Source organism: Phascolarctos cinereus, unplaced genomic scaffold (genome assembly GCF_003287225.1).
Source record: "Phascolarctos cinereus isolate Bilbo 61053 unplaced genomic scaffold, phaCin_HiC Scaffold_4;HRSCAF=312, whole genome shotgun sequence".
NCBI lineage: Eukaryota > Metazoa > Chordata > Mammalia > Diprotodontia > Phascolarctidae > Phascolarctos > Phascolarctos cinereus.
In genome coordinates this window covers 596275882-596292097 of record NW_027555847.1, presented here as the reverse complement: position 1 = coordinate 596292097, position 16216 = coordinate 596275882, and the positions used below count along the sequence as shown (strand labels likewise).

Here is a 16216-nt window from a genome sequence, read left to right as displayed (position 1 = left end):
ATTCCTTGAGCATCTTTAGCACTGAATAAATATATTATTTTTATTACTATCATATTTGACCTAAACTGGCATGCTTGCTATATTCAAAGTAATTTATTTAGATTTTAAAAATAATTTCTAAATATCCCAATTCCTCTTCTTACTATATCTCTGAGATAGATAGGAAGGAGGCATAGCATTCTAAATCAGACAGGTGAGAAAACTGAGACTGTAATTTAAGCCAGTTTTAGAGCTGGAAATAGAATGTTTTCTTATTCTAGACAATGAGTTTAAAATTTTAAAATATTCTGTTGCTATTGTGAAATTGTCAAACATCAAGAGACATTTCCTTAATGCAAAAAACAGAAAAAGGATGGTAGGGCACTATGAATCTCTATTACAGCTTATTTTTTTAAAGTATGTACTAAACTTAACTTGGTAGTTCTAACACTGCCCTGCTAGTCTGTGTCCCCTTCTGGACTTCCAACAGAACCATTGGATTCAAGTCCCAGAATGTGTTCCAGTAGTAGATGGACAACACAAGCTTAAGAAATGGCAAAAGTGAGGAAAAACTCAATTAGGAACAACATAGGAACCATTAACCCTACTTAGGTAGTCAGTCAACTAGCATTTATTAATGTCCTCTTAAATGCTGGGCACTGTGATAAGCTCAGGCAACTAGAATGACAGGGACGTATTCACAACAAAAGTGTGCGTCTGACACCTCTTTGGGAGAAAAGTGACAATGCAATGACAAAGTAGAGTTTTTACATAGGTGGATCTTGCAGGGATTTGGCTGTCCTGGGGTGCTGTAAAATTTACCAGGGAGTTACTTCCGATTAAGGTATATGAGAATGTGATTAGCCATAACCACCAACCACACACTCCCTCCTGGGCTTGAGGACCTATGAAAAAAAGCGACAATTCAGGTTCATAGCTAGGGCATCTCTGGCGACCTTGGGTGCTCTGGAAGTTAGCTCGCTGGACTGGAACGTAAGTTTACAACGCAAGAATATGTACTTAGGTCTTAAAATATCGGGGAGAGGAGCGTTATTACTTAAAACTTGGTTCAACAGTGAACTGATTTCTCTGCCTACAAAAATGGCGAGATGTTTCCCGCCAGACGCCTATACTCCATGATATTTAAAAAGCTAAAATCTAGTTATTAATTCTCCAGTAGCCTAGCTCATTGCATCCACGATTCAATCTCTAACGACTCTTGAGAGTGTTAAAGATCTCCTTTCTCCTCTCGTCAGAGGACAACGCCCGCGACCCCTCTTTTGCTGGAAGAGGTAGATAGAGGGGTCAGTCCAGGTTCACGTGCACGGGAAAAGGAGCCAGGTATGTGCCGACCCCGAGACACTGACACTCCCCAGACTCCTTCCTTCCCTCCTCCTCAGCGAGAAGGAACAGAACTCTGCAAGTAGGAAATGCTTTTTAAATGAAACTAACGAAATCAGTAGGATCTGGTTTCTCCCCAGCTTCTCCACTAATGGAGAATAAAGGCGCCTCTAAATGCAAATCACTTGGCTCCGGCCCCCTCGGCTGCAGCAACCACCACAGCCCGCTAGCCGCCAGCCCAGCCAAGAAGCCGCCTCCCTGCACCCCCCACACCCCTCCCGGCCCACCCGACACAGGCGTGGCCAGGGACGGTGGGGAGCCGGGAGCCGGGAGCGGGCAGGGGCGGGGTGGAGGACAGAGGCGGACGGCCCCGGGCGCACTGACTGGGCCGGCCTGCCAAGCTGGGAGGTGGGGGTGGCGAGGCCCGAACTGGGGAATTCCTTCTCCCCACCCACGTGCTCTCCAGCAGCCCGCCGCAACCGGGTTAATCCTCCTCTCCAGTGAAAGCCTCACCCTGGCAGCGTTCCCCTAAGACACCTAGAAGGGAAGGAAGACAGAGAAGAGACAGAATGAGGGGCAAGGGACGGTGGAGAGGGTGACACCAAGTCATCCACGGCGACTGCTGGGAGTCCCCCAGGGTAGAGCCGAGGGAACACGCTGCCCGGGATTGTGTACACGCTCTACTGACACTGGCTTCACGCTGCCGGGCAGCCGCTGATCACGCGTGGTCCCCAGAGCCCATTGGTCGGTGCCTCACACACCTTTGCAGCTGATTGGGCCAACGCAGGCTCCGCCCTCTCCCCCTCCCGCGGCGCTAGGAAGGCTGAGCGGCTACCTGAATGGGGGGGTGGACAGACGGCGAGGAACGCTGTAGCGGCGGGAGCGGCAACGCGTGTCTCTGTTAGCCGGTCATTAGCCAGCCATGCTCAACTTTGGGTCTTCCCTCCAGCAGCCTTCGGTGAGTCTTCTGAGGATCTCCCTGCCCTTCTCTGCAGTTACCATTTCCCCAGAGTATCCAAAGGGCTACAACCCCCCCGAACCCCTCACTTCTGGCACGTCTGAACGGAGGAGCTGTGGGAGTCCTGGGGTGGGGAGTTGCCATCTCGCCTCTTGGCTCACTAGACTGAGAGGACGTGGGGGACCGACCGGGGGCGTCCGAGGAGAGGAAGGGTCTATAGGATACAAATGCACGAAGAGAGGCATTGGGACTCTGGGGCAGGTAGCTCTGATTAAGGATGGACAGAAGAAGGGGAGGGGGCTGCAGGGCCAGGACATCGGGGAGTGAGACGGGGCGGGGGGGTGGAGGGAGCCGCTTACTGGGCTGGCATTTGACCAGGAGGGGAAGATTTGGGGGCTGCGGAGTATATAACTGAAAAGGCAGGAGGGATGAAAAGAAAGGATAGGGGTGCAGGGAAATCGGGGGCAGGAATGAGAGAAGAGCGGGAAGGATGGGGACAGAAAGGGTGAGGAGGGGAGGTGGCTGCCCACAGTCAGGGACGTTGAGTAAAGGGGGAGTGGGGAATGGGGAGGGGTTCCCAGTTACTGACCCATAAGAGTCAGGGACAGGTGCACTGACCGGGGTGGTGGTGGTAGATCTGGGTGGAAGGGGGCCCGAGTTAAGGGCATCTGGGGAGGTGGTATTAAAACAGGAGGTGGGGGGCTTGCAGTTTTGGGGGAAGGTGTAAGGCTGTATACGAGTGAAGTTGGGGGGCGTCCTACTGGGGCATATGAGGAAGAGAGGGCTAAAGAATGAGATTGGGGAAATAAGAGGAGGGGGCGGCTGGACCGAGGAGGCGGATGACGAGCGGGAAGGGGATTGTTGCAGGACATTTAGAGCTGAAGACAAGTGGGGGCGGGAGTTGCTGTAGCGGAGGATGGGGTGCTCGGAGCGCACTCTGGGAATGAGAGGGAGAAGGAAGGGAGCTGCCCCCAGCGGGCTGTCCAAAGATAGGGGAGTGGGCTGCTGCCCCACGGGGTGCCGGAGGACAAGAAAAAGGGTCGTAGGTGGGACGAGATAGGGGATCAGATGGAAAAGGAGGGGCCGTGGGCGGTAGGGAGACGCGCCGCGTGGGGGCTGAGCTCTGCTCAGTCTGGGAGGTGGAACATCTCTGGGGGCCGCCCGTCTGGGAAATCATGTCAGGAGGAGTGGCGGGGGCTGCGCCTCCCGGAAATCGAGGGGAGGAGGGGGAGGGGGAGCCTCGGGGCGTCTGATGAGGGCTACGAGGTGGTCTGAGGTTCCCGGGGCGGGGAACTCTGTCAGAGGAGGAGGAGGAGGGAGGAGGGAGGGGGGCGGGGGCGGCGGCGGCTGGGCTCTGTACTGCCCAGGCCCAGCCACGCCGGTCTGGGCGGGGGCGGAGCAGCGCCCGGCCTCTTATCTGCGAGCAGCCAGGCTGGGCGTGGGGGCCTCGGGGTCAGCGCTCGGGCCGGGGGGCGGGGCCGAGGCGAGTCGGGTCCCCCGACTGGCGGCTAGAAAGTGGAGGGGAATGGTTTCCGCGGCGGCGGCTCTGGCCCCTCCCTGGCCGTGCGAGATAGTGGGGGCTGGAGAGGGAGGGAATAGAAGGGCTCCTCGTCCCCGGGTGACCCAGCCCGCGCCTGTTGAGGCGGGGAGTGAGGCCCAGCCCCTCTGTCGGTTCCTAAGGGAACTGCGGCTGGCTGGAGGCATCAAGAGGCGGGGGAGTCTCCTTCTCCTAGGCGGGGGGGGGTAGGAGGGTGCAGCGCGGTTCTCTCCCCGCCACCCTCCCCACCCCCTGTCCTCCGGATTGGACTACTGTGCAGTTGACGGCCCCCTTCAGTCCTGTCCTCCCTCTCCCGCCCTGACGCGGGGGCGGGCTGGGCCCCTGCGGTCTCAGGAAGTAGGTGAAAGGTGAACGCGCGGCAATTCCCAGTTCACGTTTCCTGCCAGCCCGGGAGCAGCCGGTGATCACGCTTTGTTCACATGCCTCTAGCCCCAACCCCCTCTTCATGTCTCTCCCCGCCCCCTTCCTAGAGACAGCCAATCCCTATCCACGCCGCCGGTCTTGACGGACCAATGGCAGAGGAGGGATGCGGGGACGTGCGAGCGGTGAGGAATGTTCCGCCCTGAATCACCCTCGAGCCTCTTTGAGGTTAGGGCGGCCCCCTCTGGTTGTTCTCTCCCGAGAGGATCTCCCCCGCTGTCTACCATCCATCTTTCATTCTCCTCACTCCGTCTGCCTCCCCCGCCCTGAGCCTCCCCTGCTTCCCTTTCCTGCCCCGCTCCCCACTCCCTTTCCTCTCCCCTCCCTGTTCCTTTTCCTTTCCCCCTCGGCTGGCTCTGGAGTCCCTGCCTCTGGAGCTTCTCTGCTTGATGTTTTCGGTCCATCCGTTCTCCCCCTCCCGAGGGTTGCTGAGGGTTTACAGACGTGTATTTTCCCCTTAGAGAAACAGATGCAATGACACTAGTACCGTTTCAGCCATCCTGTCTTGTAGGGTATTTTTCTTTTTCTTTTAACTAATTACTAGTTAAACTATCTCCAACACCGTGCTTCAGCTTGGAAGAAACACAACTGTTTTTCCACGTAGGGGAAATCCCTTAGGTCCCCCAACTCAATTTCTCCATGTGCAAGGAAATACAGTAATGGTATATTAGTATGCAAATGGTATATGTAAGATGTTCCAAAAGTCTTACTTAGTATAGTTTGAAGCTATTAAAACTTAATATTTTCAGAGAGATTTCGATGATTTATTCTTTATAAATCTTGTGACATACATGACATCTTCAACAGTACTGATAAAAATTTCTATAAAAGTTTTAAAGTCAGAAGCTTACATAATTACAAAAAATATAAAGCAATCAACTTGTATTTAAAACCAACCAAACCTGAAAAGCTACTCTAGCTATTTGAGGTATGAAAGACAAGCTTTCAGTTTTTTAGAGGCTGATTATTCAGTTTATATGTTGTAATGCTTAGTTGTTACTTATGATCCATAAAAGTAAAAGGTTGCAGGTGTGCAAAAATAAAATAATATGAGCTAACATGAAGCTTGGAATTTTCTGAACATTACATTTGACCTCCTTTACCACATGTAAAAAGGGCAAAAACTTTGGAGATCATCTAGTCTTCATGATTTGTTAACCTTTTTTTGTGTCATGAATCCCTTTCTTAACATAATGTTTTTAAATGCCTATCAAATAAAATTCATAAGAATTCAAAGGGAAAGAGTTCTGTTGGAATGTAGTTATAAAAATTCAAGTTTGTAAACCCCAGGGTAAAAACTCCTGATGTAGTTCAATCTCTCTATTTTAGATAAGGAAACTGAAGCCCAGAGTGACTTATTCCAGTGTTGTGTAATGAATTTGTGAGTCAGAATTAGAACCTAGGTCTCTTGAAGCCTCAGTGCTTGTTCCAATTATTTATACCCCACTGCTTCTGTAAGAAAAAAGATGGCAATTTTTTTTCTATCAGAAATTCACGTTACAGAAGAGAGCTCACAGAAATTTTGCAGCCATACAAATAACTTTTTGCAAAAGGGGAACTTAATATCATGCATGTACCCTAAACTATTTTGTCCAAGGCCATTTAGTAGTTAGTGAGTCATTTGGTTTCAGATACATCTCTTGATTTACAAGTGTAGTTAACACATGGAAATTTTGTTTCCTGAACATTATATTAGTTAATATTTAGGCCTAAATATCTGAGTAATATGGTTTTTTTGTTGTTACCAACATCAATTTTCAGTCTACTGAAGAACAGCAGCAGTTTCATTTTTGTCTTTACCTCATAATGTGGAGGGAAAGAAAAAAATAGCTTTGTTTTTTAACATCAAGTGGTGTTTGAGTCACTCAAGTGTTTTTGTAAGTTAAGCTCTATAATTTGTTTTACTGTGTAGTTGTTAAAAGATAATGATTTCTTTTTTTTTTTGCAGACAGAAAGAATAGAAATGATTTTTGAAAAACCAAAAGAAGGTAGATGTTTCTGGAACAATACTACAGAGAAAAGTGATTTTGAGGCTGTAGAAGCACTTATGTCCATGAGCTGCAGTTGGAAGTCTGATTTCAAGAAATACACCGAAATTAGACCAATCACACCAGCATCGGATGTGTCAGAAGAAACTGAAGAGAGCCTGCTACCTGGTACAGCCGATTTCCATACCATACCAGCATTTGTAAGTTACCCTTTTTAACGTTAATGCTTGTGGCTGAATGTTTATAGCACTGTTAACAGAATTAACCACACTCCCAGATTTTTCTTGTAACATTTATATTTTTCTTTCTCTTTAGTGTTTGACTCCACCCTACAGTCCATCTGACTTTGAAGCATCCCAAATACCCAATTCAGTGGTGCCAGCGCCATCTACTGGGCACTTCAAATCATTTGCTGACACTTCAAAGCCTCTTGGTACAGTCGATTTTAAAGAGAATGATAAAGGCCAGTTACCAGCACCAAGACCTTTGAAAGCTCAGGCCACAAGTGTAATTCGTCATACAGCTGATGCCCAATTGTGCAATCACAGAACCTGCCCAATGAAAGCAGCCAGTATGCTGAAATATCAGGACAATGTTTTTAAAAGAAGAACTCACCTAAGTGTGGAGACGACAAGGAAAAACGTACCGTGTGCAGCTGTGTCACCAAACAGATCCAAATGTGAAAGCAGCACAGTGACACCTGTGGAAGAAAAAGCAGGTGCTGCTCTTAATGACTTTTCAGTGCCTTCTTCAGAGACTGTCATCTGTAATCCTCAGCTACTTCCAGTCTCCCCAAAACAAAAGTCAGTGTTGGTCTCTCCACGTGCAGCATCAGCAAGTGGCGTTCCACCCGTGCCAGTCATTTGCCAGATGGTTCCGCAGATGGTCCCCCTCCCTACAAACAACCCTGTTGTAACAGCAGTTGTCCCCAACACTCCACCTAGCCAACAGCCAGCCCTTTGCCAGCCTGTGGTGTTCATGGGAACCCAAGTCCCTAAAGGTGCTGTCATGTTTGTCGTGCCACAGTCTGTGGTCCAGAACCCCAAACCTCCAGTGATGAGCCCAAATGGTACCAGACTATCTCCCATTGCTCCTGCTCCAGGCTTTGCCCCTTCTACCACAAAAGTCACAGCGCAGATTGACTCATTGAGAATAAGAAGTCACATTTGCAGTCATCCAGGATGTGGAAAGACTTATTTTAAAAGTTCTCACTTAAAAGCCCACATGAGAACACATACAGGTATTGGTCATTTTGTGTCTTGGGTGATTAGACAAAGATTTTTAGTTATGGTACTGTTGACTGTTGACAGGTACATTTGTGCCATATTGTAATGGTATTAATAGTATTGAAAGCATAGCAAGAGTCTACAGAAAATTTTACCTTTGAACTATAGACATGATTTGAAAAGCTGGTATCTAAGCCTGAGGCCACTTGTGTGTAAGCAGTAGCTAGCAATTTTACATGGCATATGTGATGTGATTAGGTAATCCAGAAGCTCAGTATGAGTAATATTATTGATAGCATTCCTTTTTGAGTGGCTTAAAAAGCATTCAGCCTCATTATGGAGTATTTTACTACACCAGCAGATTTAATAGATAATACGAAAAAAATACAGGCTACATTAATTCACTGCTCCGGTTTCTTCTTATAGTTTGTCTGTCTTTATTTCAGGAGAAAAGCCTTTTAGCTGTAGCTGGAAAGGCTGTGAGAGGAAGTTTGCCCGATCAGATGAACTGTCTCGACATCGAAGAACACACACAGGCGAGAAGAAGTTTGCTTGTCCAATGTGTGATCGGCGGTTTATGAGGAGTGACCATTTGACCAAACATGCCCGTCGCCATTTGTCAGCTAAGAAGCTCCCAAACTGGCAGATGGAAGTGAGCAAGTTAAATGACATTGCTTCCCCCCCAACACCTGCTACCACACAGTGAAGTAATAGTACCTGAAGACAACATTGGAACTAACGTTGGTCACAGGGCACAATCAGCAATGATGTAAAAGTGCTTCCACTCGGGTTCCAGGATGCTTTGGTGCCCACTGGGGGTGGGGCTGCAGTGGCTTCTGGGGCAAAGGCCCACTCTGGATTAGAGATGACAAGAAGCAGAGATAACAGGCAGAAAAGGGGGCCAGTCACTAACAGAATGGCAGATTTCATTGCACGTGAAGAAGAACAGTCTTTAATACTTTTGAAGGTTTCAGATCAGGAGAAAACAGGCAGCACAGGTTTTGATTTGGTGTGCATAATTTGTTAGCACATTTGCTCTTACTTGAGACCAACTTTCAGTGGGATCCTTTTAATAATACTTTGTGGTTTCAAGAGAGTATGGACAGGAAAGAAGCATGGTACTGAAGTAGACATGTAATGTTGGTTTGCATTAATTAATACAAATATTGTCATCTTTTCCTAGCTGAGTAATTATCTTGTTTCTTTATCTCTATAGTTAGTGAATGCAGTTGTCAACAATTAACTAGTATTGGCAGTTTTCCACAATTGTCCATTGTGCAAAACAAGCCATTTGTGGCTGGAGAGGACCAACAAAATTGGAATCCTCACAAATTTAATTGCTTTAATGTATAGCTCCACTTTTTTTTACTTTTTTGTTTTCAGTCACAAAGTTAAAACATGACTATTTGAGCATCTCATGGTGCTTTAAACTTTTAATTTGCCTGCAGTTTCTGGTATAGATTTGAAAAATTGTATACCAATGTGTTTTCTATAAACTCTGAGATACACTGCACTTAGTTTAAAAATATCTGACGATTAAAAAATCTTACAGTTTTAAGAAGGGACATCAAGAGTAAGTTACTCTTTGAAAGATGGTTTTATTATAGGTAAAATATTCTTATGTGATAAGGATATAATGTGTGCTGTATTGAGCTAGAAAGTTAGTGGGGGGTTTTATTGTTTTTTTAGTTTCACAAAAGGACAATAGCAAAGTTTGTCCCATTTTAGGAATTTTTAGGGTAGAGGGGAGGTGGGAATAATTAGTACATAACTTTCATTAACAGTATTTCTATTATATCCTGTTGTATCGTGGATGTTATGCACAGTAGAGCAAAGTGAACTGTTTGGCATATACAATGAAATTTTCATTATATTGTTCCTTCATTTAACATTTTTCTGTGTTATCACGTTTAGTTTTTAAACATTCAGGTAAAGGCCAAAAAGCAATATTACCTCTTCAAATTTTTTCTTGATATACGATTTCAAAACTTGGCCCTAAGGGAAACATTATATAAAGTTTCGTTGTAATGTCAAAAACATTCTTGTGACTACTTTAAGATTTGCACAATATTTCTTATGTTGTACTTTATACTTGTTTACAATAAATAATTTCCTTTGCTATACAGACTGTTGACTGGTTTGCTTAAAGCATTCCTCTAAGCTCCTGATTTCTCCAACACTATCAAATCATTGTGAATCCGACTTCTCTGAGTGACCCACTTTCACATTTGGAATTGCATGAATGATTTACTGTATCATTAGTATGCTTAAGCCACTTGGATTTGAAAAGGTGTCTCTGTATACATAGGTGAGACTGTGTGAATAGAGTTGGTGTTGGGGCAAGATAGGAACTTGCCCAAAGGGAGCAATAAAATAAATTCTGAAAACACAGATACAGTTAATGTATATTTGTTTCAAATATATGTATGACCTTTCAACTCAACAAATACATATTAAGCACTTAAACTATATGTTGGCACTTGGCCAGGTTGTAGGGATATGAGGAATGAAAGCAATCACTGCACACAGTGAGTTTATATTCTACTGGCCTTTCTATTTCATGAGTCCTTTTGAATACTAGATAGTTGTAGAATTGTAGAGTAATACTTCTACCCAAAGCTGAATCCTATCATGAAGGACAAATGTTTAATTATTCTCAGCTGTTTTGACTTCAGTGACAAGTAAATCACCCCCTGGCTCCCCCTCCCATTGGACACACCCTATTTTTGGAAGATCCTTTGAATTGAATCTTCATAGAGTGGAAAAAAAAAAAAAGGAAACACTTTTCCTCCTAAAGCCTATCACTAACCTTCACCCCACCTCCCAGGACCTTACCTCAGACCTTAATGAATTTATGAGCCCCCTTCTTCCCATTTAACATCTCAAAATCACTTGACATCTTACCTCCTGCAGTCTCTGAAAAAGCCCTCCTAGCCAAGGCATTGCACCAAGCCTTGCATTCTTGAGTATCCTCACCTAATTTTCACTATTTCCTGGCATTTTCCTTGTTGCTGTAAACTTGGCCATGTCTCCCCTGTCTTTAAAACCATTCAGCGCTCCTTCATGTATCTCCTCTCACAGGCCAACTTCTAGAAAAAACTGCCTATGCTTCTTTTACCTCAACTTCTGCAATCCAGTCTCTTAATTGCCAAATCCAATGGCCTCTTGTCCTCAACATCATTGATCTTTGCCATGTTTGACATTTGATAATCACTTTTAAGAGAACTAAGGATACTTAGACCTCTCTGGTGTTTGTGACCCTGCCCTCGTTTTTTTTGTTGAGTTTCAGTCATGTCTCTTTGGGATTTTCTTTGCAAAGATTCTGGAATGGTTGACCCCTTCTCTAGCTCATTTTGCAGATGAGGCACTGAGGTAAACAAGGTTAAGTGACTTCCCCGGGGACATGCATCTAGTAAGTTTCTGAGGCTGGAGTTGATCTCAGGGAAATGAGTCTTCCTGACTCCAACCCCAGCATTCTATCTACTACTATGCCACCTAGCTGCCCCATGTTCTGCCCCTTGATCTTTTCCCTATCTGGTTATTCACTTTTCACCCTCCTTTGCTGGTTCATCATCCACGTCCCACCCTCTGGGTATACTTGAAGTTACATAGCTTCATGTATACTTCATACTTGTATACACAGAGCTATGCTGGTTCTCCCTTCACTTTCTTTGTGATCTCATGAGCTCGTATGGGTTCCATTATCCTTAAAGAGATCAGATCTGTCTATCTGGCCCTCATCTTTCTCCTGAGCTCCAGTCTTGCTTTGCACCACCTACTCTACATTTCCAATAGTATATGTACAGATAACTCAAGATGTCCAAAACAGTTTATCTTTTTCCCAACCCTACTCCTTTTCAAACTTCTATGTTGCTGTTGACAAAACCGCCTTCCTACTCTCCCAGGTTTGCAACCTTGGAGCCATCTTCTCCTCCCTGACTCATTTCTTGTCAGTTGCCAAGTATCATCAATCCTTTCTCTGCAGTTCAGACCCTTATTGCCTCTCTTATCCTAGTGCACTAACTGCCTAATTGCCTTCCTTGTTTCTATGTCTCCCCGCTCCAAGCCATTCTCCATACAACTTGTCAAAGTGTTGTTAAAGCATAAGACTGACCCTATGGTTCTGCTGCTCAAGAAATTCTCGTGGCTTCCTTTTTCCAGTGGATAAAATTTATGCTCCTCTATTTGGTGTTAATACCCATCAAAATACAACATTATTCTACTTTTTCTAAATTCTTATGCATTACTCTGTTTCATGCACTCTGGATTCTAGTCAAAGTCACCTTCTAGCTCTTGTACAACATCCGATCAGTACCCATGTGCACCCGTTTGTTGTCCACGCACTCGGTGCTCTTAGCATCTTCAAGTTCGAGGCTAAACTCAGTGGTCATCTACATGGAGCCTTTCTTGATCTTGCCCAGTTGGCCAATTGCTAGTGCCCTTCCTTTCCCGTAATTATTTTCTGTACAATTTGTGTCAGCCTCATATTTGTGAGGTTTCTCTGGTAAAATGTAATCTCTTGAAGGCAAGGACTACTTCCATTTTGTCTCAACATCCATAGTATGTGGCACACGGAGAGCACTTAGCTTAACAGTTATCTCTTGAATGAATGAATGCCCTCTGCAGCCAAACAACTCATCTGCTACATCTTCCAAGCACTTCAAAAATGTAATCTTGTCCCCACTAAATTTTTTCCAGGATAAAAATTTCCAGTCCCTTCAACTTGTGAATGAAAAGTATTCAACTCATCCTCATGAGATACAGTTTCCAGTTATATCCCTGACCATCTTGCATTCATGTCCTCCTCTTCATGTCCTCAAGCTTACTCATATCCCTTCTAACATGTGGCGCCCAGAGTGGCCATGATTCCAGATTGTCTGGCCAGGGCAAGATATCACAGGATTGTCACTAGTCTTGGTTGTATATACTGTATTTCTATTAAGACAGCCTAAAAGTACCTATTTTCTGTGCTTTTGTGTCACACATTGCTCAATATTGAGCATGTGGTCTTTAGGTTTTTTTCCTTTAGTTTTTAAAAAACTTAAGTTTTTTCCCCCATGAATTGCTTTTCATCCATCTTGTGCCTATGTAGTTGATTTTAAAACTCCAGCCTAGTCATTCCATTATTAGTGTCAATTTACTTCAATTACATTAAATAAGTAAATAAAATGTTATAATAAATAAACAAAATTCAATACAACAAGCAACAAACGTCATGGACCAGAGCATTGTACTAAGTAGGTATTGGGGAAAACAACAGTTTAGTTAAGATAGGCTCCCTGTCCTCCTGGCACTTAGAATCTGGTAGGAAGACCTGACACAACTCGAATATAAAATAATGCATGAAAATCATGGTTCTGCGGAATAATTGTTGGATTTGGAATCAGAGGACTTGGATTCAAATCCTAGACCTGCTGCTTATATTTGTGCAATCTTGGCCAAATTACTTAACATCTTTGGGTCTCAGTTTCCTCCTCAGTAAAATGAGGGGGGTTGCAGTAGTTCCAACGGGAACAGTTGGAATATGGTAGGAGTACAGTTCCAGCTGTAAAACGACAGTTCTATGAAGGCACAATCCATGTGAGATCTGATGTGTGTGTGTGTGTGTGTGTGTGTGTGTGTGTGCACGCGCGTGCACACTGTTGTTCAGTGCTCACTGGGTCCAGCCTCTTCCAACTTTCTTCCTGAATAAAGTATTGGTGGTATGCAGGTTTCCAAGTAATCTGTAAATCTTTGGCCAATTTCATTTCTTAACCCCCAAACATTTTTAAGATGTAATTTTATTGTTCTACTTGTGCCCACCAAGTCTCAGTGTCCATGATCCTATGGTCCCATGACTTGGTTTGGAGAATTTCTTCAAGTTCTTCATAGAATTTCTGTTTTTATTCTCTTGCATGGGCACATAAGTCAATCAATCAGCAAACATTTGTAAAGTGCCTACAGGCACTGTGTGATGTGCTACCAATACAAAGACAAAAGCAAAACTGAAGCTTATATTCTAATGAGGATGATAAAACAGGACAAGGTAATCTTAGGGGTGGGGGAGGAAGGCACTAGCGACTAGGACACCAGGAAGGGCCTCATCACTAAGAGAGCACTTAAGGTCTGATATGATACACCCAGGGAACAGGGCATAAAGGAACAGGAGCACATTAAGAAAGGTTATCATTGAGTCTCAGTGGATATAGAAAAGGAAAGATGCAACTGGGTCTCAGGCACCAGAGGGGAAGATTCATAGGCTTTAGGTACAATAATATCTAGGCAGGAGAAAAAAGGAAGTCAACAATGGTCCTAGAAAAGGCTATTCTTGGGTGTTGGCATACCCACTTTCTCATGTTACTCTTCCTAGTTGAAATGGGGCTTTCCTGGATCCTTTATCACCTCCATATCCAGTACAGCTAGGCCATGAGTCTTTATGGAGGAGGCTGGTTCTTATCCAGGAGTGTCTAACTGGTTCCTATTTCAGAGAGATACTTGGGATTGGATAGAAAAGTCCCCTCACTCTACAAGCATGGGGCATGGAAGTTTCTAGAAAAGTTTCTACAAACTGGATGTCCTAGAAATACCTTTTTTTAAAAAAATTTTGAGGGCTAGGCAATAGGGTTAAGTGACTTGCCCAGGGTCACACAGCTAGTTTCAAGTGTCTGAGGCTGGATTTAAACTCAAGTCCTTCTGACTCCTGAGTCAATGCTCTAGCTACCTAGCTGCCCCCTAGAGATATCTTAAATTGAAAATGTAGGAAACTCCCTTAATTGTTTTTCCCCTGAAACCTTTCCCTCTTCCAAACTTCTGAATTTATTCTGAAGATACTGCCATCTTTTCAGTGACTCCGTTTTTTAATCTTGGCATGGACCTGTACTGTCACTCTCCCTCACTTGGCTTTTCAATCAGATGCCAAATCTTGCTCTTTCTACCTTCCCAACAGCTACTGATCTCTTTTATCCAGCCTATTCTCTTTATTCATGTAACTTATTACCTTAGTCCAGGTGCTCTTTACCTCTTGCCAAGGTGATTGCAACAGCCTTGTAATTGGTCCCTCTGCCTTCGATCTCGATCTCACTTCACTCCAACCCACCCTATACATCGCAACCAAAGTAATTTTCCTTAAGCTCAGATCTGACCTTGTGACTCCTCTTACTCACTCAACTATAGGGGCTTCCTATTTCCTCCAAGATAAAAAATAAACTCCTTTGTTTAGCTTTTAAAGTTCTGGACCTACCCTAGCTTTCCAGCCTTCTTACTCCAGCACATTACTCCTCCTTCTATACTTTACCATGCTGATAAACTGTCCTGCTCCCTCTTCTTCACACATATTACATCTCCCATCTCCACGATTTTGTATTGGCCATACTGAACGCCTGGAATAAACTCCCTCCTTACCTGCACTTCATGGAGTCCTTCCCTTCCTTGCTTAATAAATGCTTATTTCTTTCCTTCCTTGCTTGCTTGCTTCTTCTTCTTTCCTTTTTTAGACTCAGCTAATGTGTGAATTTGTTTTCCATGACTGTATGTATTTATAATGATTTTGTTTTCTTGCCTTCTCAATGGATGGGGGAAAGAGAGAGGGGAGGGAGAGAAATTGGAATTGAAAATAAAATAAAAATGAATTTTAAAAAATTTAATGAATGTATTTGTATTTATTTGCTTTATAATTATGCTGTATACATTTTTTACATATACTTGTCTCTCTCATTAGAATGGAGGCTCCTTGTGAGCAAAAATTGTTCCGTTCTTTGTATTTGATTCCCAGTACCTACCATAATGTCTGACACATAGTAGGTGGTGCTAAATAATTGTTGATTGATAGTATTATATAAAAAAAACCACCTCATCTTTCCAACCCATTGATGAATCCCATTGCAAGCAACAAATTTTTTTACCCCACGTATTTCAGATATGGCTCTGTATCATAAAAAATAGTTGGTTTTGTGTCTTAATGTACATATGCAGCTGATTACAGACTGGTACAGGATAAAGAACGCTGATTCTTGAGTCAGAGGACATGGGTTCAAATCCTGATTCTGCACTTCCTACCTGTGTGACTGGAGTCAAGTCATTTCACTTCTCTAGGGTTCAGCTTTCTCATCTATAAAATGAGAGGGTTACAACAGAGGACTGCTAAGGTCCTCTCTGGCTTTAAGTCTATTATACTATATCGTAAGTCTTTCAGCCTGAAACTTTCTAGGTAATAATTAGATCATACTGCTTTGAAAGCATTTTCTAAATTAAATAAAATAACGAAGAAGAGTAGGAGATTCCTTGCTGGGAGGAAGACAGTACATTAAAGTTAGGCAGGTCTCTAAAAGCATCCAAGGACACTCTTGTGCCAATTTCAGCAACGATGAAGAAAGGTGTCTGAGTGGGGAAAGGTAGCTCCATTTAGAATTGGTGTTGAGTTAGTGATGAAAGAGGCTGAAAATGAGGAGGCAAGTTTTGAACACTTATCACTGAACTAGGCTACCTTGAATTCCACATAAGACAGATCAAGAACCATCATGGAGATCTCCAAATCTCTTCCTTATAGAAGAATTGTTATAATGAGTCAGTCTATCGCTAGGAAAGCACTCCCAGTCTGTAGGAGCTAAAGAGAAAACATAAGTCAAATCCTGCTCAACTTTCAAGACCCAGACCCAATGCCACTTCTATTGTGAATCCCTTCCTGATTTTTCCCAGTCAGAAATGGCTTCTCTGTCTTATGAAATGTCATTGTACCATATCAATACCTTTCTTGTGGACTTAGCATATC

At 44.1% G+C, this 16216-nt stretch overlaps 1 protein-coding gene across 1 annotated transcript; it reads left to right on the top strand.

Moving 5' to 3' along the window:
- Positions 1 to 1786: 1786 nt before the first annotated feature.
- KLF10 (KLF transcription factor 10) lies at positions 1787 to 9595 on the top strand. Its single transcript, XM_020969610.2, has 4 exons — positions 1787 to 2278; positions 6205 to 6444; positions 6560 to 7484; positions 7917 to 9595. Exons 1-4 carry the CDS (start codon positions 2243 to 2245, stop codon positions 8174 to 8176), a joined length of 1461 nt encoding a protein of 486 aa, XP_020825269.1. The 5' UTR covers positions 1787 to 2242; the 3' UTR covers positions 8177 to 9595.
- The last annotated feature ends 6621 nt before the right edge of the window (positions 9596 to 16216 follow it).

Coding starts and splice junctions, on each gene's coding strand:
- KLF10 (XM_020969610.2), top strand. CDS start 2,243: ATGCTCAACTTTGGGTCTTCCCTCCAGCAGCCTTCG. Junction 2,279..6,204: donor CTTCCCTCCAGCAGCCTTCG/GTGAGTCTTCTG, acceptor TTTTTTTTGCAG/ACAGAAAGAATAGAAATGAT. Junction 7,485..7,916: donor CCACATGAGAACACATACAG/GTATTGGTCATT, acceptor TCTTTATTTCAG/GAGAAAAGCCTTTTAGCTGT.